Here is a 22,546-nt window from a genome sequence, read left to right as displayed (position 1 = left end):
TGCCACCGTCAGCGTGATCCATAGACCAGCCGACACACTCCACAATGTGCTGGTGAAGGGCTTGGATAGCATTCCTGGAAAATTAATGGAGGCTGGGGATCCGCCATTGTGGAGCAACACTATTCATCAGTCTGTGGAAGGGGGCACAGTCCACAAACTGGTAGGGCAGCAGCTGTTGGCCCAACAGCCTTGCCAGGAGCACATTATTTTTGACAACAAACGGATCAGTTGCAGGGTGCATCCGCTTCCTCTGCAACATTTCTGGCACAGAGGCCTGACGCTTGAACACTGGTGATTCAGAGGAAACCAACAAGGGTGATGATGAGGTGCTTGCCGAGGTCTGGAGCCCTCTTCCAACCTGGCATGCAGAGGGATTTGAAGTAGAATGGGACTGAGCAGGTTGGATAGGGACAGGACGACTAGAAAAAGAAGAGGAGGGGCCTGTTGCTGCTGCTTTTCCTCCACCCATCTGATTGTAATTCTTTACATATTTGAACTCCCGTCTGTGGTGGATGCGCAGATGGCTTAACAGCCCTGAAGTGCTGAACCCGCTGCCCGATTTGCCTCTGCTCACCGATTTACAGCACACAAAACAGACTGCCCTGGATTCATTCTCTGCAGGAACAGTAAAATAATTTAATGCAGGGGATGTGCGTGCACGTGGAACAGTGATGCGACCTGTTCTAGCACCTCAATCCTCAGCATTGGACTTCTGTACTACTGACAGACGGGAAAGCACTTGCGGGCTGCTCGCCAACCGTCTGCTCTGTTTCTCCATGCTGCTCATGCCTACTAGTGCCTAACCCACCAGATGGCGATTACATTGAATCAGCCACCTCATCATCCAAAACATCATCCAGTTCAACCAAAGCTCTGGAAACCATAAGTGACTCTTCTGGACCCTCCACCTGGCCACGAAACACCTCTGTAGTTCACTGGTGGAGATGTTGATTGGTGGTGACACAAGCTCCCAGTTGTGATGGATTACTGGATGAAGAAAACACAGTGGCCATTTCTGTCACCACAGAACCCACCACTTCTTGGGAGCTTGGTCCCATGGTCTCCTCCAATGCCTTGTCCCAATCCTTCTGCACATCTCTCTCATCGACATAGGTATGCTTTAATTCTGGAGGAGAATACTGTGAGGAAGCAACCTCGTCAAGAGAAACAGCTGCTGTCGGGTTCTGGTCATGAGGAACCTGGCCACTACTGGTGCTGCTGCCACTAGCTTCAAGTTCCTCAGACTGGGTAGAGGGTTCCTGATCAAAATAAACAACAACTCTGTTCGCCTGCTGCTCTGTCAAAATATTCCTGCCTGCGAACATAGGGAAGACATCTCTGATCGGGGGGGGGGGGTCACTTCCTGCTGCCAACCTGATCACGTACTTGACGTGATCCACCAACACCACCATCACTCCATTTTCTTTTAGGAGTGGCAGGAAATTGCTGCTGCTCTCGCTCCATTGTTTTGGGGTATGAGCGACAGAACCAAAGTGAAATGAATGCACCTAACTTGATCTAAAAAAACAGATAAGAAAATAAGGGGGTGAAATAAAGAAAATAAATCAAAAACAAAATAAAGAAAAAAAAAATGAACTTAGAAAACAAACAAAAAAAACCTTGCACTACACTCAACTAATCAATCACCTAACTCTCTCACTCTGTCAAACACTAAGCCTGCTGCCTGGCTGGCTCTCTCTAACCCTCTCCACACAGCAACTACTAGTACACTACACTACAATCTATCACTCAAACTAACAATGTACTGTCACTCTCTCACAAATACACCTAGCTACTACTACTAATAACTCACACTCAGTCTAATTCTCTCTCACAGTCTTTAAAAATACTTTTGTTTTATATACAGTCTTTAAAAAGACTATTGTATTATGTTGAAACAACTAATATGGGTCTGTCTCTCCTCTCTCCAAAACACCAGACTGAAACCCACAAGCTTCGTGACTGTCACACCTCTCTTATAAACAAAATGGGGGGGATAGCTGATGATAGATAGCTAGGAGCTGGTTGCTAACGTAGGATTGGTTGGTTTTTGTTAAGACTCTAATTGGTGCTGAAATTCCAATTTTAATGCAGAAATCAACGTGTTTTAAGCTTCTGTGATGGGTCTATCCCTTCCGATCCTTCTGATTGGCTTAAAAATCTGCCTAACAGTAAATGCAGCTTTTACACGCTTCTGATTGGCTTTTAATGTCCGATGGCTCTGATTGGTCAAAAAATTCAGATGAAATTCCGCATATAAATTCCGCTATTTACCGATGATTACCTCTATAGATGTTCCGCTCCGGCTCACCGGAACGGAACTGCCAAATTCCGTTTGGAATCGCGGAAATCTCAATTCCACAGAATCAGACAAGCAACCAAAACCACCACCACGACTGGCAGGCAGGCCTGCTGCCAGCCTGCCACCCACTGAACACCAATGGCAACTGGCAGCAAGCCTCCACTGCGTGACTCTGCATTGGAGTTGGTTGACACCACCACATCACCCGCACCACGAATGGCAGGCAGGCCTGCTGCCAGCCTGACACCTGCTGAGTCTGACTTAATATTTTTTGAAAATTATCATTGAAATTATATAAATATTAACATGAAATTTTGTATTTTTTTTATAAATAAATTTGTATTTTTTTATTTGTTATATATTACAAATCTATACATAAATAACTTTCAAAATATTTTTTTTTATCAATAACATTCACAAATAGGCCCAAGATAAAAATAAAATTTCACCTGTACACTGAGCCAGTCTGCCTCAGTTGAGCGCGCATGCAGTGCCCACACACGCCTTACAGACCTGTTAGCGCTCAATCTCAGTAAAAGCGGGATTTGGTCTGTCAGTGTGAAGCGGGCATAACCCTTACATTACCACTCTGGACATTTTAAAGCAGCCCTTTTCTTCAAATGTCCTGTGATTTCTGCCCTTTAAGGATTAAAACCTGACTCTGCGTCAACACCATAATTTTTGGTGGATCCACCTCCGCCATGCCCCTGCCCAGGTGTTAGAGCCTTTGAAACTAGTTTTCCATCACTTTTGTGGCCAGAAAAAGTCTTTGTAGTTTGTGAAATTCACCTGCTCATCGGAAGTTCGCACAAATCCAAACTTTTCCGAGATATTCGAATTCGACATTCGCAAACCCAAAATCTGATGTTCGCGACACCTCAACTCTTGAAAGACCTATGGTTCAGCAACAAGTCTAACTTTCATTTCTCTGGTCAGGTTAATCCACACAAATCGCAGAAGTAGTGATAGCCTTAAAGGGGCATTATGCGAAAAAATTGTAAAATTTAAAATATGTGCAAACAAAAGCAAACGGTTTTTTTTTACAGAGTAAAATGAGCAATAAATTACTTTTCTCCTATGTTGATGTCACTTACAGTAGGTAGTAGAAATCTGACAGAAGTGACATGTGTCCATCTCTTCATAGGGTATTCTCAGCAAGGCTTTTTTTCTTTATAAAGATATTCAATAAAAAGGATTTAAACAGTGATGCTGGTCAGCTTCCCTGCTCGCTACACAGTTTTTTGGCAGTTGGACAGAACAACTGCCATTCACTAATTTTTTTTGAAAATAAATAAATCCCTGAGAACCCCCTCTGAAGAGGACTAGTCCAAAACCTGTTGCTTCTGTCAGATTTCTACTGCCTACTAGAGATGTCCGCAATGGTTCGCATGCGAACTTATTTGCGTGAACAACGCAGGTTCGTGTTCGCATCAAATCGCGAACTTTATGCGGGTTTGACTCGACCAATATATTACATCATTGGGCTAAACTTTGACCCTCTATAATATCACAGTCAGCAGACACATGGCAGCCAATCAGGCTGCACTCCCTTCTGGAGCCCCCCTTATATAAGGCAGCAGCGTCGGCCATGTTCTCACTCTGTATGCTGCTTTAGTGAGAGAAGGGAGAGAGGTTGCTGCAGAGATAGGGAAAGCTTAGTTAGACTCTTGTTAGCTTGCTCCTTGCTGATATTTGTTGCTGAAAAGCACCACCAAAACAGCTCTTTTGAGAGCTAATGTTCTTGTGATGTGTTTTTATTTTTTTTTTGTGTGCCCCACTGACACTGCATATACAGCCCTGTCTGTCGCAGCTGGTTCTTGCTAATTGCTATACTGTGCCAGGCCCAGCACATTCAGTGCCTAGAGTGACTGCTCCACATTGTATTACAATACTAGTCACTACATACCTTTCACTGCACCTGTGTGACAGCACGATGTTTTATATAGCAGTCACTGCATACAATTCACTGCATCTGTGTGACCGCACGCTGTTTTATATAGCAGTCACTGCATACATTTCACTGCATCTGTGTGACCGCACGCTGTTTTATATACCAGTCACTGCATACCTTTCACTGCATCTGTGTGACCACACACTGTTTTATATAGCAGTCACTGCATGCCTTTCACTGCACCTGTGTGACTCCACATTGTATTAGTCAAGTCAGTGCATAGCTTTCACTTGACCCCCCCAATACAGTATGGACAAAACAACAGGCAGAGACAGAGCGAGAGGCAGACCACCCGGCAGGTCTGTTCGAGGTTGTGCTGTCGTGATTTTGTGTGGCGCTCGACCAAAGTACAGTGTTCAGAAGAAGACACATGCCATCAACCCCCAATATTGTGAGGACGTAGTTGACTATTTAACACAGAACGCCTCATCTTCCTCAGCTTCCGCACGGAAGCATGACATATCTTCCTCCTCCTGCTCTGATTCTGGCACCCCACTTAACACTCCACAGCAGCCATCACCAAAGTGCTATCATCCCAGGGCTCAGCGGTGTGGAAATTTTTTTGTGTGTCTGCCTCAGATGAGAGCAATGCCATCTGTACTCTCTGCCACTGAAAATTGAGCCGTGGAAAGACGTAGGGACAACTACCTTACGAAGGCACATGATGAAAAAGCACAACTGCAATGGGATGACCACCTGAGGAAAAGCAGCACACAAAAGCAAAGCCACACACCGCAGTGGAAGATACCTGGCCGCAATTATTTCTCAAAAAAGGCAACCCAAACTGTACCGTGATGTTTAAAGGCAAGTGGTGTCATCTCTGGCACACAACGTTGGGTCAAGGGTCCATCTGACCATGGATGCCTGGTCTGCAAAGCACGATCAGGCCTGCCTGAAGACTAAGTCAGTCCCCACACACAGCATCTCTGCATGCACGCCGTGTGACTGCCTGCCCCAAGTCTAAGTCGGTCCCCACACAGCATCCCTGGAAGCAGGCCGCTTGACTGCCTTCTCTGCCACCACCAACAGGGTCCAGGACTCCAGGTGGATTCCTGAATTATTAAGCAGCGGCCGCTATAATAATTTTTCTGGTGTGTGTACATGCCTATTTTTTCTGGCTGCACTGCGGCTGCAACAACAAAACAAAAGGCATGTACATGTGTCAATTGCCCTTTGTGATCGTTACCTTGCCGTGGTGAATAGAGATGTCGCGAACCTCCGATTTTTGGTTCGCGAAAGGTTAGGTTCGCGCGAACTTTCGCAAACCGCAATAGACTTCAATGGGGAGGCGAACTTTTCTGCTGACAAGAAAAATGATAGAAACGATGTTTCAAGGTGTCTAATACCTAGAGCTAGACATGGTTGATTGAAATACACATCAAAAGCCCCAGTAAAAATTCGGGATTTTATACTAAGCAGTGTTTTAAGGTCAGAGATCTCATTGAATGTTTAGTTGCAGGCCTACACTACTTTACAACATCAGGAAGTGTAATCCCTCACTCCCTCCTCCTGTAGTATTTCAAAAGCTGGCTTTTAAAATACTACAATTCCCTGGAAGATGAGACCCTCCTCCCGAAGGGAGGAGGGTCTCATCTTCCAGGGAACATTATTGATTTAGTGACGCTGATATAAATGTGGGTACGTATCATGCAAATATTGTTTCTGCCATTGCTTCCTAGTGATGTTATTTCAACAGCCAAAGGCAAAACAATTCCCTTACGGCAGTTCATTAACTGCAATACTAAGTCAGTTGTCTATGTAATTACCTGTGCGTAAAGTAGCCTGGCTACAATATGTACGCAGCACTACCTGCCCTTTAAAGGACTTACGAGGCGAAAATGCTAAAAAAAGTAAGTTACGTAGCTACGTAGCGTGGATCAGGGGGGCTGGCCCTAGAGCTGCGCAGCCGCACTCGCGGCCAGGCGGACTGCGCAGCCGCGGCCAAAGGAAGCGGCCATATTGCGGGTGGCAGGAGAGCCCGACCCGGGCCGTGGGGTCGGCAGCCGGCCCGGGGGGCTAATGAGCGGGGGGACCCGGCTGATCGGCACGGAGGGCGCGGACGGCGTCCTCCGTGCCATAAAAGATGAGGCAGGTAATTTACTTTTTTTGGCATTTTCGCCTCGTAAGTCCTTTAAGGCAGAGAATTCTGGAACACTATAATGGTGCATAATGCGGCTAAACACTACAGGCAATGATATGCAGGGCTTTGGTTTCCAGGGTTTAGAAAAAGTCATGACCCCTGTCAGATAGGAAATTGTTAATGCGAGAAGCTTTTTGGATTTTGCAACTTGCCACCAGGAACTCTGGTGGTTTAAATGCAAGGTGGGATTTGAATTGTATTTACTGATATCTTTTTAATTTATAGTCTCTTTTTGCACACCTATATATTTTTGTTAGCTCAAATAAAGAATCTGTATAAGGGCTTAGAGACACTATAAGCTCTTTTCTGAGCACTTTTTGCCTCCAGAGATTTTTGAGTGCTTTTTAAAAAATGCTCCCATTGACTTACATTAATTGTGGTAAAATCCTGATCGCACTAAAATTGCGTGGTTTCACAGCTATTTAATGTACATCAATTGGAGCGTTTTTCAAAAAGCTCTCAAAAGCTCTGTAGGCCAAAAAGTGCTCAGAAAAGCGCTTATAGTTTGTCTGAGCCCTAAATGTGTTTTAACCATTGACTATGTATAAGGCTTGGTGTCCTTTAAATTTCAAATGCTTGATTGTCCCTTTGAGACACACACCCTAAAGGGGGGAGTTACTTAGAGTACATATGCCTTGTCAAGATGTCAGTTTTTTAAGGCTATGAGTAAGGACACTCCAGCCGTTTTTATGCTGTGTCTAGCCTAGGATTCGTCAGTAAAGCTTTTTGGACTTTTCTAACCTGGAAGTGTGTGGACTTCATCCCTACTACAATTCAGTCGGCTTAAAGACTTACAAGACAAGCCTAACAAGACTTACAAGCTCTCACCTAGTGCAATTCACAGCTACTTATTAACTTTGGAAGGGATCCTAAATTGAAATAAATAAAATAAACTTTTTAACGCACACCTGAACTGTGCCTAACCTCCTTGCCGGTTATCCCGAGCTCAGCCGCGCCGCCCCCCCCCCCCCCCCTCCAGACTAGGGATGGTCGGAATGCCAATTTCCGATTCCGCGGTAAATCCGCATTCCGTCATGTACCAATTACCGATTCCGCTTCCAATTTCCGCATTCCAATTCCGCCCGAATTTAACATCGATTTTCTCAAAAACTATAAGGTCTTTTTGAAAACTTTTTTTGCATCTTGTTCAGAAGATTCTGTTTAATAAACCCTGCAAATTTGGTGTTTCTAGGACTTACGGGGGCTTTGCTATTAACCGCTAAATTCGGCAGATTTTTACTGTAATGTAAAATGCAGAAAACAGGCAGATGCAGATTTTCTGCATTTTACATTACAGTAAAAATCCACCGATTTTAGCGGTTAATAGCAAAGCCCCCTTAAGTCCTAGATACACCAAATTTTCAGGGTTTCTTAAACTGAATCTTGTGAACAAGATGCAAAAAAAAAGTTTGTAAAAAGACCTTATAGTTTTTGAGAAAATCGATGTTAAAGTCGGGTGGAATTTCCGCGATTTCCAGTGGATATTTCCGCGATTTCCGGCGGAAATCCGCCTACGGCACTTGCATTACCGATTTCCGTATTCCAATGCGGAAATGCAATTTCCGATCGGAATTTCGGAAATTGCATTTCCGGGGAATCCGAATGAGCATCCCTACTCCAGACCCCTTGCGCAGCCTGGCCAATCAGTGACAGGCAGCGCTGAGGGATGGTTTGGGATTCCCTCTGACGTCCCGACGTCATCCCGCCCCGTCGCCATGGCAAATCGCATTCTGAACGGGATTTCCTGCTTGCAAAGATCGCCGGCGGCGATCGAAGTAGCTAGGAGGATGCCGCTTGTCAGCGGCTATCATGTAGCTAGCGCCAGGCTAGCTACATGAATAAAAAAAAAAATTTTCAAAGTGCTGCGCCGCCCCCTTGCCGACAGAATTGGAATGGCAAGGGGGTTAAAGAGAACCCGAGGTGGATCTTTGGGGGCAGATGGGACACAGAGCCATGTCCACTGCCGCACTATAGCCCCCCGAGTTTAGTGACAAGATTTGTTGCTAACTCAGAGGTAAACACGGGGAGAGGAATTCCCTGTTTAAAACGCCCACCAGGGGCGTTCCTGCAGGGTTTCCTGAGCTGCCACTGGGCCGCTCTCCCTGGCCACGCCTCCTGCCACTCCCCCGCCTCTCTGCATGCTATGAGAGACACACAGTCTCTCAGTGCAGCGCTGTGACCCAGAGATCATGCAAGTGAAAGTGGGCCATTGAGGCCCACGGGAGCGGCGTTTTTTGCAGCTACCTGATCCGCTCAGCCCCGCGGATCAGGAAGCCTACTTTTTTTTAATCTTTTTTTTTAGCCCACCTTGTGTAGCCTTTTACTTACCTGGGGCTTCTTCCAGTGACATAGTCCATGAGGTTCCTCAGCATTCTCTGGATCCCCTCTGTTCTTCCACTGGTGGATCCGTAAGATGTGCAACATGAGCATGAGTTGCTCCAACTGTGCATGTGTGGCTCAGTCTGAGCACCCTTCTCAATCATGCTCCCACAGCCGGGAGCGTGATTGAGAATGTTCGGTTCTCAAAAGAATGAACCATGCATGTGCAGAATGCTCTCGGTGAGGGGAGAGCAATTGAGATGGGTGCGTGGAGGGGGTAGCGCATGCACTGGCATGACTTGTGTTTGGATAGAAGATCTTACAAACTCACCAGTGGGAGAACGAAGGATACCAGAGGACACCGAGGGACCTCACAGACTTCATTGGGCTGGAAGAAGCCCCAGGTAAGTAAAAGGCTACAGGTTTAAGCACAGTTCAAGGGTGCTTTAAAGAGACACTGAAGCTAAAAAAAATTATGATATCATGATTTGTATGTGTAGTACAGCTAAGAAATAAAACATTAGGAGCAGAGACATACTGTAAGTCTAATATTGTTTCCAGTACAGGAAGAGTTAAGAAACTCCAGTTCTTATCTATGCAAAAGAGCCATTGAGCTCCACGACTTTCAGTCACAGAGAGCTCTGTCTTCTGAGGCTTATTATCTCAACTGTCAGTCTCTGTATTTTCTTTTTCTCTCCAGAGGGCACTTCAATAGTTAACAGGCCTGCTCTGTAAAATCATTTAGAATGCTGAGTAGTGTGTAAACTGCAAATATTAGAGAATGATGCAATGTTATAAAAAACACAATATAACTGAAAATAAAAATATGAGAATATTTTCTTTGCTACTAATGTTCTAGTAATTATCCGTACTACACAACCAATTCATTATATCAATTTTTTTCGCTTCAGTGCAAAGCAGATTCAATAACATTTTGGAAGGAGATGTCTACATTAAATTCAGCTAAAATCATATAAGCATAAAAACTGTGATCTATGACCTTTGGATAATTTTTTACAACTTTATCCTTCTGAAGCTGAGTCAGCCATACAGTGGGCTTGATTCATTAAAGCATGCAAAGTGTTAGCACGCCAGTGAAAAGCCACTTTGCACGTGCTAACTAGGGTGCTAAGTAGTTAGCACGTGCAAACTACTTAGCACCGTAGTTAGCACGTGCAAACTATTTAGCACCATAGTTTGCATGTGCAAACTACATAGCACCCTGGTTGGCATGTGCAAACTACTTAGCACCGTAGTTTGCACGTGCTAACTACTTAGCACCCTAGTTAGCATGTGCAAAGCTTTTAGGCATGATAACTGAGTTATCACGCTTTTGTGAATCAAGCCCAGTATGTATAGTAGCCTGAGGTCAATTTTGTTATACCTTGAAATGTTATGCTGGAAATACACGTTACGTTTTTGCGAAGAATGGTTCCGATAGATGCCATCGATGATAAAATTCCGACATGTCCGATTTTCCGCTGTATTCTGTTCCGCTCGATTTCTCATAGAAGTGAAAGTGAAAAAAGATAAGAAAAACGAAGATAAGAGGATTGAGCGGAAAATCGAATGGCTAATAGATTGCGTGCAGAATCGAACGCGAAAAACGTAAAATGTATTCCCAGCATTAGGCTACAGAAACATAAGATTGATTAATGTTAATTTTTAACCTGTGCATGTTTATTCTGATGTTGTGGTTTCCCACAAATAAAGTCCTGTGAGACATTTTTTCACATAAGATCAGGTATACTAAGTTAGACCTAGGATGAACAGAAGTCATATTTTTGTAATGCTAACACTTATTGAGTAAGCCAAAAATGGTATCATCCTAATTCTAAACCTTCTGCAGTATTTATAAAAGTGTAGCATACATAATATATTTACAATGGAAACACATTGCAGAGAAAATATAAAAAATATACAATAGTTATAACTAAAAGTGGTACCTTTTAAACTGCACTGTGTCAATGTTACGGGGCCTGCAAAACATTAAAACAATGAAATATAGCATTTATATTCAAAGTTTAACAAGTATGAAAAATATATATTCAGGTATAATTTTACTTTGGTAAATGAAGAAAGCAATAGAAAAACACATAATTTTACAGTGTTCATCCATTATTGCTACTATAGTTAAAAAACACAAATTACATTTGGCTATTTGACCGATTTAACACAAAACTCAAATTATGTTGCTGCCAGCAAAGCATGTATGGTGATTTGATCTGATCTGAAATGTAGGTGTATTTTTTATGCGTGTGCACTTTTCACCTTGAGGTATAAAAATAATACAAATATTTTAATGATAAAAATGGGTAAAAAGAGGTTAATGGTGGTGATAATTGTCTATTTTATTACGTTATTTATTTATTATTTAAAATGGTTATGGTTATGCAGTAGATTTATTTTAATAATTCCACTGCATCCCCCACTATTCTGGTCCCCCTTTTACAAACATCTATTGCACATGTATCCCTTACGTTGACCCTATTAAAGTGTCTGCCCATTATAAAACATCCACGAGTGTCCCTCTATCAGAACCTTTTATATGCATAATGATCACTGTAACTGTGCTGCTTTTCCCTTTAGATGGGCCCTGTGATGTGTGCCCCATATAGTGCTCCCTCTGCTGTGGCCCTATACAGTTAGCCAAAATTCCCCCTTATAGAGGTGCTCATTATTATTTTCACTGATAGTCCAGTAGTCCCTCCTCCCCCTATAGTTCTACCTGGTGACACGCCCCAGTTCCTTCTAGATTTATCTGGTAGTATAGTGGTCCCTCTCCTCCTTTTATTGATATCTCTGGTAGCCTAATGATCACCCCTCCCACTTATATTGACTTTCATGGAGGTCTAGTCACCATGTCTAGGAGGTCTAGTTACCCGACCATGCAGCCAGGCCTGTGGTCTGCAATGGATGTCATGGATACACATTTTTACATTCAATTTTTTTTAACTGTTTTTTTTCAGCCCTGGTGACACTGACAAGAGATGTGATGACTTGGTTCAACACATAATGGTGCAGGTTTACATACAAATTTAATTTGAAAAAAAAAATAATTTTGTTGCAGCCACTGTAGCAGAGGCCAGACAATATCATGGCCTATACATTTTACCCTGAAAATGTAATAATAATAAAAAGAAAATCAATGTTTGTTTTCCCTGGGGAGTGACACTGACAAGATAGGTGATGACTTGGATCTGCACATGTATGTGCAGGTTTACACATACAAATATAATTTTAGGAAAATAATGTTAATGTTATTTAGAATTTGTTTTATTGTTGCAGCACTGTAGCTGCCCTGGGATGTGGAATAAGCCTGGGGAGCTGGGGTTGTGCAGTTGTAGAGGATGGCACAGCAGCAGCAGCAGAGGAAGACTCAGCCGAGGGCGATAGCAAAGAGAATGGAGGAGGAGTAGGAGGAGAAGAGGAGGTGGCAGCAGGCCTGCCTGCCATTTGTGGTGGTGTCAACAACTCCATTGCAGAGCCACGCATTCCATGCTTGCCAGCGGTCAGCAGATTTACCCAATGTGCTGTATAGGTATATATATTTATATATACCTAGAAAAAAAATACATATATCCAGGCACATCGCCTCTAGTTAGGACGTTAAATAAGTTATTAAGGAAAAGGAGGTGCTGAAGGGGGTGTGGCTAGAAAACAGCAAAAATCTATTAACCCTTCGCACACTCACACATGCAAATGTTCAAACAAATGCATTCACAAATTCACTCATCCAGGCACAACTGTTATCCCTACAGCTAAGTTAAAAGCCGGGGTTTTAGTTCACAGAAGAATGCATTCTTATGCTTAGTCACCTATACTGCGCAGAAGTACCCAGGTAAACATAGGTGTCCTAACTCTGGCCCTGTAACATGCACAGTGCAAACACATTCATTGCATCAAACCTATCAATGGATCAGGAGCACACATCCCGACGTCCTCTCCTGGGACAGACAGTGCATCTTACCAATCGCACAAGGGAGCTAACGTTATGTGTCCATGTGCACCATGCACATACACCAGCATAAGCTGTCTGCATGCTGACAAACATACAGGGGAAGGGGGGAGTGCACCGAATTAGACCCTAGCCACAGGGGTCAGTAACAAGAAAAAAATACATATATCCAGGCACAGCGCCTCTAGTTATATGTGCCTAGATATATGTATTTTTTTCTTGTTACTGACCCCTGTGGCTAGGGTCTAATTCAGTGCACTCCCTCCATCCCCTGTATGTGTTTGTCAGCATGCACACAGCTTATGCTGGTGTATGCGCATGGTGCACATGGACACATAACGTTAGCTCCCTTGTGCGATTGGTAAGATGCACTGTCTGTCCCAGGAGAGGACGTCAGGATGTGTGCTCCTGATCCATTGATAGGTTTGATGCAATGAATGTGTTTGCACTATGCATGTTACAGGGCCAGAGTTAGGACACCTATGTTTACCTGGGTACTTCTGCGCAGTATAGGTGACTAAGCATAAGAATGCATTATTCTGTGAACTAAAACCTCGGCTTTTAACTTAGCTGTAGGGATAACAGTTGTGCCTGGATGAGTGAATTTGTGAATGCATTTGTTTGAACATTTGCATGCGAGAGTGCGAAGGGTTAATAGATTTTTGCTATATATATATATATATATACCTATACCTATACACCATATACCTATATACCTGCCCTGGCCATGCTTTGCAGACCAGGTATCAGTGGTCAGATGGACCCTTGCCCAACACTGTATGCCAGAGATGCCACGACTTGGCTTTCCACATTATGGTACAGGTTGGGGATTGCCTTTCTGGAAAAAATTCACAGTTCCGACAACCAGCTGTCAGACGCCAGAAAAGGGGGTGACAGTGGCTTCTTACACTCAAAAATTTCCTTCACAGAAACCTGACTGTGGGCAGATGAGCAGAAACTGCTGAAGGTGAGAGGCGGAGTGGAGGGTGGCTGCAAAAGGACAAGGACAGAAGAGGGTGACGTGCTGAACAAGCTGGACCAGGAGCAGGGTGGCTTCAACTTAGGGTGTTGCTTATCCTGATGTGTTGCTCCCATTAGGTGAGTGTTTGGAGCTCAGGAGCGTTATCAAAACAATTGTACCTAGGAGGGACTTGGACTTTCCACGACTCAGTGTCTTCTGGCACAGGTTGCAAATGGTTTTGCTGTTGCCAGAGGCAGACACACTACAAAAAAATTGTCACACTGGTGAGCTTTGGGATGACGGCATTCTGATGGTAGTAGGGATGATCGGAAAGAGCAAATTCCGTTCCGCTGGAAATCACAGATTTAAAATAGTAAAATTCTGTGGATTAAGCAAGCTAATTTTTCTCTTTGATATATCATAATGGAACATACTAGACTGGCTTCAGCATGTAGTGTTGTTGGGAGTATAGTGGTTAAGTGAGTTACCTACCACACACTGAGACCTGGGTTCATTTCCCAGCCACGGTATGTAAGCTGGCTTTTGAAATAGTTCAATTCCGTGGATTAAGCAAGCTAATTTTTCTCTTTGATATATCATAATGTTACATGCTAGGCTGGCTTCAGCATGTAGTGTTGTTGGTGGTATAGTGGTTAAGTGAGTTACCTACCCCACACTCAGACCTGGGTTCAATTGCCAGTCATGGTATGTAAGCTGGCTTTTGAAATAGTACAATTCCCTGGAAGATGAGACCCTCCTCCCTCCGGGAGAAGGAAGGAAGGAGGATCAGGTAAAGGTTAGGTGAGGAAATAAATTTGAATTCCGTAAAATTCTGCGGAATTTTACAATTTTCCGCGGAATTCTGTTTTATAGCTATAGCAATTCCATTCCGACCATCGGAATCGGAATTGACCAAATTCCGGCCGGAATCACGGAATTTACAATTCCGCGGAATCCAGCAAACATCCCTATCAAGGACTACATGTCAGATGGCGTAGCTGTGTTCAACGATCCATCAGTCCCCTTTAATTATTGGGTCTCTAAGCTAGACACCTGGCACAAACTGGCACTGTCCGCAATAGAGGTGCTGGCTTGCCCTGCCGCCAGCGTTATGTCTGAACGTTGTTTCAGTGCTGCCAGAGGCATCGTTACAGATAGGCGTAACCGCATCTCCACAGCAAATGCAGACCGTCTGACACAAATAAAAATGAATAAATTGTGGATTGGAACCGACTTCGCAACACCCCCCGACCAAGCACCATAAACATCTGTGCTGGGTTAGCGTTGCCGGTCCCAGATAGGAATAGGACTGCTTTTCAGGAATATCTCCTTTGTATAATATTTATCAATGCATGGCGGCAAAATGCATTGGTTTAAAGTGAACCTGAGGTGAGAATGAGATGGAGGTTGCCATATTTATTTCCTTTTTAACTATACTAGTTACCTGGCAGCCAAAATGATCTATTTGGACGCAGTGGTGTGTGAATTAAACCAGAAAGAAGTATGCAGGTAATCTTGCCAGGTCGAATATTATTGTCAGAAACACCTGATCTGCTGCATGCTTGTTCAGGGTCTATGCCTGGCAACTGGTGTTGCTTAAAAGGAAATAAATATGGCAGCCTCTGTCATATGTCACTCTCACCTCGGGTTCACTTTAAGCATGCATTTTGTCCTCATGCAAGGCCTGGATTGTGTCACAAAGCGTGGCCTTGTTCTCCTGTACCTCCTCTTCCATCATGTGTTCTGGCTTAGCGTTGCCGGTCCCATTGGTAGGACTGCTTTTCAGGAATATCTCATTTCTATTATATTTATCAATGCATGGCGACAAAATGCATTGCTTTAAGTCTTGGTAGGTTTATAATTGTGCCATACTCCTTCCATTTCTGAATGATCGTTGAACAGTGCTCCGTGGGATTTTCAAGGCTTTGGAAATCTTTTTGTAGCCTAAGCCTGCTTTACATTTCTCAATAACTTTATCCCTGACCTGTCTTGTGTGTTCTTTGGACTTCACGGTGTTGTTGCTCCCAATATTCTCTTAGACAACCTCTGAGGCCCTCACAGAGCAGCTGTATTTGTACTAACATTAGATTACGCACAGGTGCACTCTATTTAGTCATTAGCACTCATCAGGCAATGTCTATAGGCAACTGACTGCACTCAGATCAAAGGGGGCTGAATAATTATGCACACACCACTTTGCAGTTATTTATTTGCAAAAAATGTTTGGAATCATGTATGATTTTCGTTGCACTTCTCATGTGTACACCACTTTGTGTTGGTCTTTCATGTGGTATTCCAATAAAATTGATTCATGTTTGTGGCAGTAATATGACAAAGTGTGGAAAACTTCAAGGGGGCCGAATACTTTTGCAACCCACTGTATATACACATATACCTCGCTCCAAATTATCATGCAAATCATATTTTTTCCTTATTTCCCTAAATAGTTGATGCAACTGGAGGTTAGCATAATTTTTGAGTAATCAACCATCAGAGTATAATGGACCATGTGTAACATTTGCGGAATTGTTTCCATGGTCAGCGCACCAGACATGCGCTGACACGGCGGAAATCCTCCACAAACGTGTAATTGGGAGAACCCAGGTTAGGTGCAATGCACCAGTAGAGGGTAATTCCCACCAGCAGATGGAGCTGTGGAGTGCAGATGAGCACAGCCTCTGCACAGCCACAGATGCCAGATGGGAATTGTACGAGCAGGATTAAGCAGGGCTGAATAGCCCTCAAGAGAAATAGCACAGGGACAGACAGAATGTGTGTTCACTAATCTAGTCGCCCCCCAGCGATGATGAACACACATCAACAGAAAGAAAGCGCGAATGCAATCGCAAGAATGGCGATCGCCAACAGACACCAGACTGAGAAGGACAGAGCATGAGAGCAGCAAAGGAACAGCAAACAACAATGAGAAGATAAGGAAAATAACAAATGCTAGCTAAACGCGAACACCGCACTCATTCGCAACAGCGAACGCGTTTCTGCACGATCACCGCGCGTTAGGCGCCCAGTGATAAGCGTGCCACCCTAACTAACCAATGACACACAAACACAAAATAGAGAACGCGAACGCTTGCTAAACGGTTACCTCACCGAGTCTACAGCAAGCGTTCGTATCAGACAAGACAGACAGACAGACAGGTGGGGCTGCCAGTAGCAACCGCTGCTCTGGCTAGCACCCCTAAGGCAAAGATACAAAGGAGGCACTGCCACTACCACTAGGGCAAGTGCGATCCAGACAGATAAACAGAAGGGCTACCAGTAGCAACCGCTGCTCTGGTTAACAGCCCAAAGGCTGAGATACAGAAGGAGGCACTGCCACTACCACTAGGGCAAGTGCGATCCAGACAGATAAACAGAAGGGCTACCAGTAGCAACCGCTGCTCTGGTTAACACCCCAAAGGCTGAGATACAGAAGGAGGCACTGCCACTACCACTAGGGCAAGTGCGATCCAGACAGATGGAGCAGCCAGCAGCAACCGCAGCTCTGGCCTACACTCCCAGACAGACAGAACGATTCCCTGTCGACCGCCGCTGGCAACAAAGCAATCGAGACACAGAAGGAAGCACTGCCACTACCATTAGGGCTAATGCAATCCAGACAGATGAACAGAAGGGGCTACCAGTAGCAACCGCTGCTCTGGTTAGCACCCCCAGACAGACAGAACGATTCCCTGTCGACCGCCGCTGGCGACAAGGTAATCGAGACACAAAGACTGTACAGGCAAAACAGATAATACAATCTGACTGCACTAGAGGGAATGCCTAGTACAGTCCCAAGAATTACTCTAAGATAATCTTTGACAAACAGGCAAGGCTGACACTCTAGGAGTATTTAGCAGTAACAAACCATTAAGATGACCAGCAAAGGATTCTGGGAAAACATGGTATTTATACTGCCAGCCTTCAAAGGAGGCAAGTAGGCAATTTGCATAATGAATGTATGCAAATTCCTCAGCAGCAGAGTAGGTCTGAAACTTGCAAAGCAAAGACAGGTCTCTTTTCCAGAGACCTGCAGCCCTCAGACTTAAGGAATGGTCAAACAGCTGTCTGTCTGTGCAGAAAGCTGAGCAGATCATTACACCATGAGTGTAATGGACCTCCTAATAATAAATATATGTTTTTCAAACATAAAAAACTTAAATGCACTGATCCAAATTATTACGCATAACAGAGTTTCAAAACATTTTATATAGGTCGTAAAGAACTGAAAATGGTCATTTGTTGAATTTGCAGTATTAGGAGGTCATATTTACTGGAATAAAAAGCAATTTCAATCAAAAACATCTTAACAGGTCAAGCCTTGTTGGGATGTGGTGGCTGTTGACCAACCATCCACCACTCCATCCATTTGGACCATGAAGAGTTGCAGGGCACTTATCATTAAACAAGACGTTATGCAAGTAATTTTTTGACAGGGAATGACATAGGTGTCTCCCAAAAGATAATAAGACAATGTACAAGAGGCATTAACCTTCCTGGCGTTATGGACGAGCTCAGCTCGTCCATTACCGCCGGAGGCTGCCGCTCAGGCCCTGCTGGGCCGATTTACATGAAATAAAAAGAAGCACACGCAGCCGGCACTTTGCCAGCCGCGTGTGCTACCTGATCGCCGCTGCAGCGTGGCGATCCGCCGCGTGCAGCGGCGAAAGAGGTTCCCCCCAGCCGCCTAAGCTCAGCGTAGCCGGAACAAACAGTTCCGGCCAGCGCTAAGGGCTGGATCGGAGGCGGCTGACGTCAGGACGTCGGCTGACGTCCATGACGTCACTCCGCTCGTCGCCATGGCGACGAGGTAAGCGACACAAGGAAGGCTGCTCATTGCAGCCTTCCTTGTTACTTCTGGTCGCCGGAGGCGATCAGAAGAACGCATCTGGAGCGCCCTCTAGTGGGCTTTCATGCAGCCAACTGAAAATCAGTTGGCTTCATGAAATAGTTTTTTTTTAATTAAAAAAAAACCCTCCCGCAGCCGCCCTGGCGATCTTAATAGAACGCCAGGGTGGTTATTGTGGAACAAAAAAAATTATTTGCTTTTATTTACATTTGAGCAAAAGGTGTCCAGTCCAAAATTATTCATACCCTTCACAAACATTCACAGTCTGTGGGAAAATCCAAGGTTCTATACCATTCCAAATAGTCCAAGCTGTTCTAAAGCATCCTAATTACCCTGATTAATTGGGAACAACTGTTTTAATCAACTCAACAGGTGAAAAACCGCAGCTCTCTGCAGTCAAAGACAAAGGAGTTCAGTGAGGACCTATGGATCCGCATTGTGGCTGCTCACAAGTCAGGAAAGGGCTACAAGGTCATTTCTGAATGTTTTCAAGTTCCAGTGGCTACAGTGCAAAGTATTAAAATCCCAGAGGATGTGGTCGGAAGCCAAAAGTGACACCAGTGCTGGCCAGGAGGATAGTGGGAGAGGTGAAAAAGAATCCAAGGATCACCACTAAGGCCATCCTGGTGAATCTGGGCTCTGCTGGTGGCAATGTCTCAAGGCAGATTCCAATCCTTCATTTGGTGTAAAAAGTGAGAAGCCTTCAACCCAAAGAACACCATCCCCACTGTCAAACATGGTGCTGGGAACCTAATGCTTTCGGTGTATTTTTCAGCCAATGGACCAGGGAACCTAATCACAGTGAATGACACCTTGAAAAAAGAGCAATACTTTATTATTATTATTTATTGTATTTATAAAGCGCCAACATATTACGCAGCACTGGACATTAATTTAGGTTACAGACAATATTTAGGGGTGACAAACAGCAATATGACAATACAGGAATACAAGAAAACCAGATCACACAGCACAGTATGAGTACAAGGTAATGCTTAGTCAGTCACTGGAGGGGAGCATGGAGATAAGGCAAGTTAGGTTCACTCAAATGCATAGCATGGGTGCACAGTAATGGAGGTGCATGATCAGGTAGGACACAAAAGGAGGAGGACCCTGCCCCAAGGTTTACAATCTAGAGGGAGAGGTAGGGACACGAGAGGTAGGGGACCAGAGTTCAGCTGTGGGAGAATTCTCAACTACAACATCAGGCAGTCTGCAGAGAAACTTGGCCTTGGGCACTACTGGTCATTTCAGCATGACAATGACGCAAAACTAGAGATGTTGCGAACGGTTCGCCTGCGAACGGTTCCAGGCGAACTTTGGGGGTTCGCGTTCGCCTGCACCAGGCGAACTTTTGCGGAAGTTTGATTCGCCCCATAATGCACTATGAGGGTCAACTTTGACCCTCTGCATCACAGTCAGCAGGCACATTGTAGCCATTCAGGCTACACTAAGCCCTGGAGCCCCACCCCCCCTTATATAAGGCAGGCTCCGGCGGCCATTAGCCTCACTCTTGTGCCTGCTAGAGACAGACTAGGGACAGCTGCTGCAGACTTGTTCTTCTAGGGACAGATTACTGGTAGTTAGGTTCTTGGCTGTTTAGCTTGCTCCTGGCTGATTATTATTGCTTTTATAGCACCCCTCAACAGCTCTTTTCAGAGCTCATCCCGTACTTTTTTTTTCTGTGTGTCAAACTGACACTTTTGTTGCATGCACAGCCTTGCTAATTGATAGTGTGTGTGTGCCACTGCCAGCAGCCCAGCACATTCAGTGACTACCTGTGTGTGTGACAGGGAGCTGCACATTGTACTACCCAGTACTGCATATACCCAGTACCTGTTGTGTTTACTTAACCCACCTCATCACTGCATATACCTAGCTTTGTGTTAAGTGAACCCACCTCACTGCATGTAAGTACCTTTACTGTTCAGTGAACCCAGCTCACTGCATCTAACTACCTGATGTGTTGAGTGAACCCACCTCACTGCATCTAAGTACCTTTACTGTTCAGTGAACCCAGCTCACTGCATCTAACTACCTGTTGTGTTGAGTGAACCCACCTCACTGCATCTAAGTACCTTTACTGTTCAGTGAACCCAGCTCACTGCATCTAACTACCTGTTGTGTTGAGTGAACCCACCTCACTGCATCTAAGTAACTTTACTGTTCAGTGAACCCAGTTCACTGCATCTAACTACCTGTTGTGTTGAGTGAACCCATCTCACTGCATCTAAGTACCTTTACTGTTCAGTGAACCCACCTCACTGCATCTAACTACCTGTTGTGTTGAGTGAACCCACCTCACTGCATCTAAGTACCTTTACTGTTCAGTGAACCCACCTCACTGCATCTAACTACCTGTTATGTTGAGTGAACCCACCTAACTGCATCTAAGTACCATTACTGTTCAGTGAACCCAGCTCACTGCATCTAACTACCTGTTGTGTTGAGTGAACCCACCTCACTGCATCTAAGTACCTTTACTGTTCAGTGAACCCAGCTCACTGCATCTAACTACCTGTTGTGTTGAGTAAACCCACCTCACTGCATCTAAGTACCTTTACTGTTCAGTGAACCCAGCTCACTGCATCTAACTACCTGTTGTGTTGAGTGAACCCACCTCACTGCACCTAAGTACCTTTACTGTTCAGTGAACCCAGTTCACTGCATCTAACTACCTGTTGTGTTGAGTGAACCCATCTCACTGCATCTAAGTACCTTTACTGTTCAGTGAACCCAGCTCACTGCATCTAACTACCTGTTGTGTTTAGTGAACCCACCTCACTGCATCTAAGTACCTTTACTGTTCAGTGAACCCAGTTCACTGCATCTAACTACCTGTTGTGTTGAGTGAACCCATCTCACTGCATCTAAGTACCTTTACTGTTCAGTGAACCCAGTTCACTGCATCTAACTACCTGTTGTGTTGAGTAAACACACCTCACTGCATCTAAGTACCTTTACTGTTCAGTGAACCCAGCTCACTGCATCTAACTACCTGTTGTGTTGAGTGAACCCACCTCACTGCATCTAAGTACCTTTACTGTTCAGTGAACCCAGTTCACTGCATGTAACTACCTGTTGTGTTGAGTGAACCCATCTCACTGCATCTAAGTACCTTTACTGTTCAGTGAACCCACCTCACTGCATCTACCTGTTGTGTTGAGTGAACCCACCTCACTGCATCTAAGTACCTTTACTGTTCAGTGAACCCACCTCACTGCATCTAACTACCTGTTATGTTGAGTGAACCCACCTCACTGCATCTAAGTACCATTACTGTTCAGTGAACCCAGCTCACTGCATCTAACTACCTGTTGTGTTGAGTGAACCCACCTCACTGCATCTAAGTACCTTTACTGTTCAGTGAACCCAGCTCACTTCATCTAACTACCTGTTGTGTTGAGTAAACCCACCTCACTGCATCTAAGTACCTTTACTGTTCAGTGAACCCAGCTCACTGCATCTAACTACCTGTTGTATTGAGTGAACCTACCTCACTGCATCTAAGTACCTTTACTGTTCAGTGAACCCAGCTCACTGCATCTAACTACCTGTTGTGTTCAGTGAACCCAGCTCACTGCATCTAAGTACCTTTACTGTTCAGGGAAACCACCTCACTGCATCTAACTACCTTTACTGTTCAGTGAACCCACCTCACTGCATATAACTACCTGTTGTGTTGAGTGAACCCAGCTTACTGCATATACCTAGCATCCCCTCGAGGTGGACAAAATGGACAAACCAGGTAGAGGAAGAGGTAGAGGCAGACCCAGAGGAAGGCCACCTGGCACTGGCAGGTCTGTGCGAGGTGGTGTTGCTGTGATTTCGTGCGGACCTGGCCCAAAATACAGTGCTCAGAAGAAGGCACGTGCCATCACTTCTCAAAATTGTGAGGACGTGGTTGAGTATTTAACACAGAAGACCTCATCTCCCGCAGCCAGTGCCACCAGCGCTAGTACAAGCACCACATCTGCTGCATTTGACACTTCGCAGGAGTTATTTGGTGGTGGTGAAATCACTGATTCACAGCCACTACTGCAACAACAAGAAGAAGGCACAGGTACAC

General features: G+C 44.6%; 1 protein-coding gene across 3 annotated transcripts in view; it reads right to left on the bottom strand.

Moving 5' to 3' along the window:
* The window catches only part of VEGFB (vascular endothelial growth factor B), a 582,522-nt gene that overhangs the window by 241,586 nt on the left and 318,390 nt on the right, over nucleotides 1-22,546 (bottom strand). For all 3 annotated transcript variants that reach the window (XM_068259421.1, XM_068259419.1, XM_068259420.1), the window contains exon 6: nucleotides 10,659-10,691. In XM_068259421.1, the coding sequence (XP_068115522.1) occupies nucleotides 10,659-10,691 (33 nt within the window). The remainder of the gene's footprint in view (nucleotides 1-10,658; nucleotides 10,692-22,546) is intronic.

This window comes from Hyperolius riggenbachi, chromosome 11 (genome assembly GCF_040937935.1).
Source record: "Hyperolius riggenbachi isolate aHypRig1 chromosome 11, aHypRig1.pri, whole genome shotgun sequence".
In the NCBI taxonomy this organism is placed as follows: Eukaryota; Metazoa; Chordata; class Amphibia; order Anura; family Hyperoliidae; genus Hyperolius; species Hyperolius riggenbachi.
The sequence above is the reverse complement of the archived record's forward strand: the minus strand, read 5'-3'. Positions and strand labels throughout refer to the sequence as shown.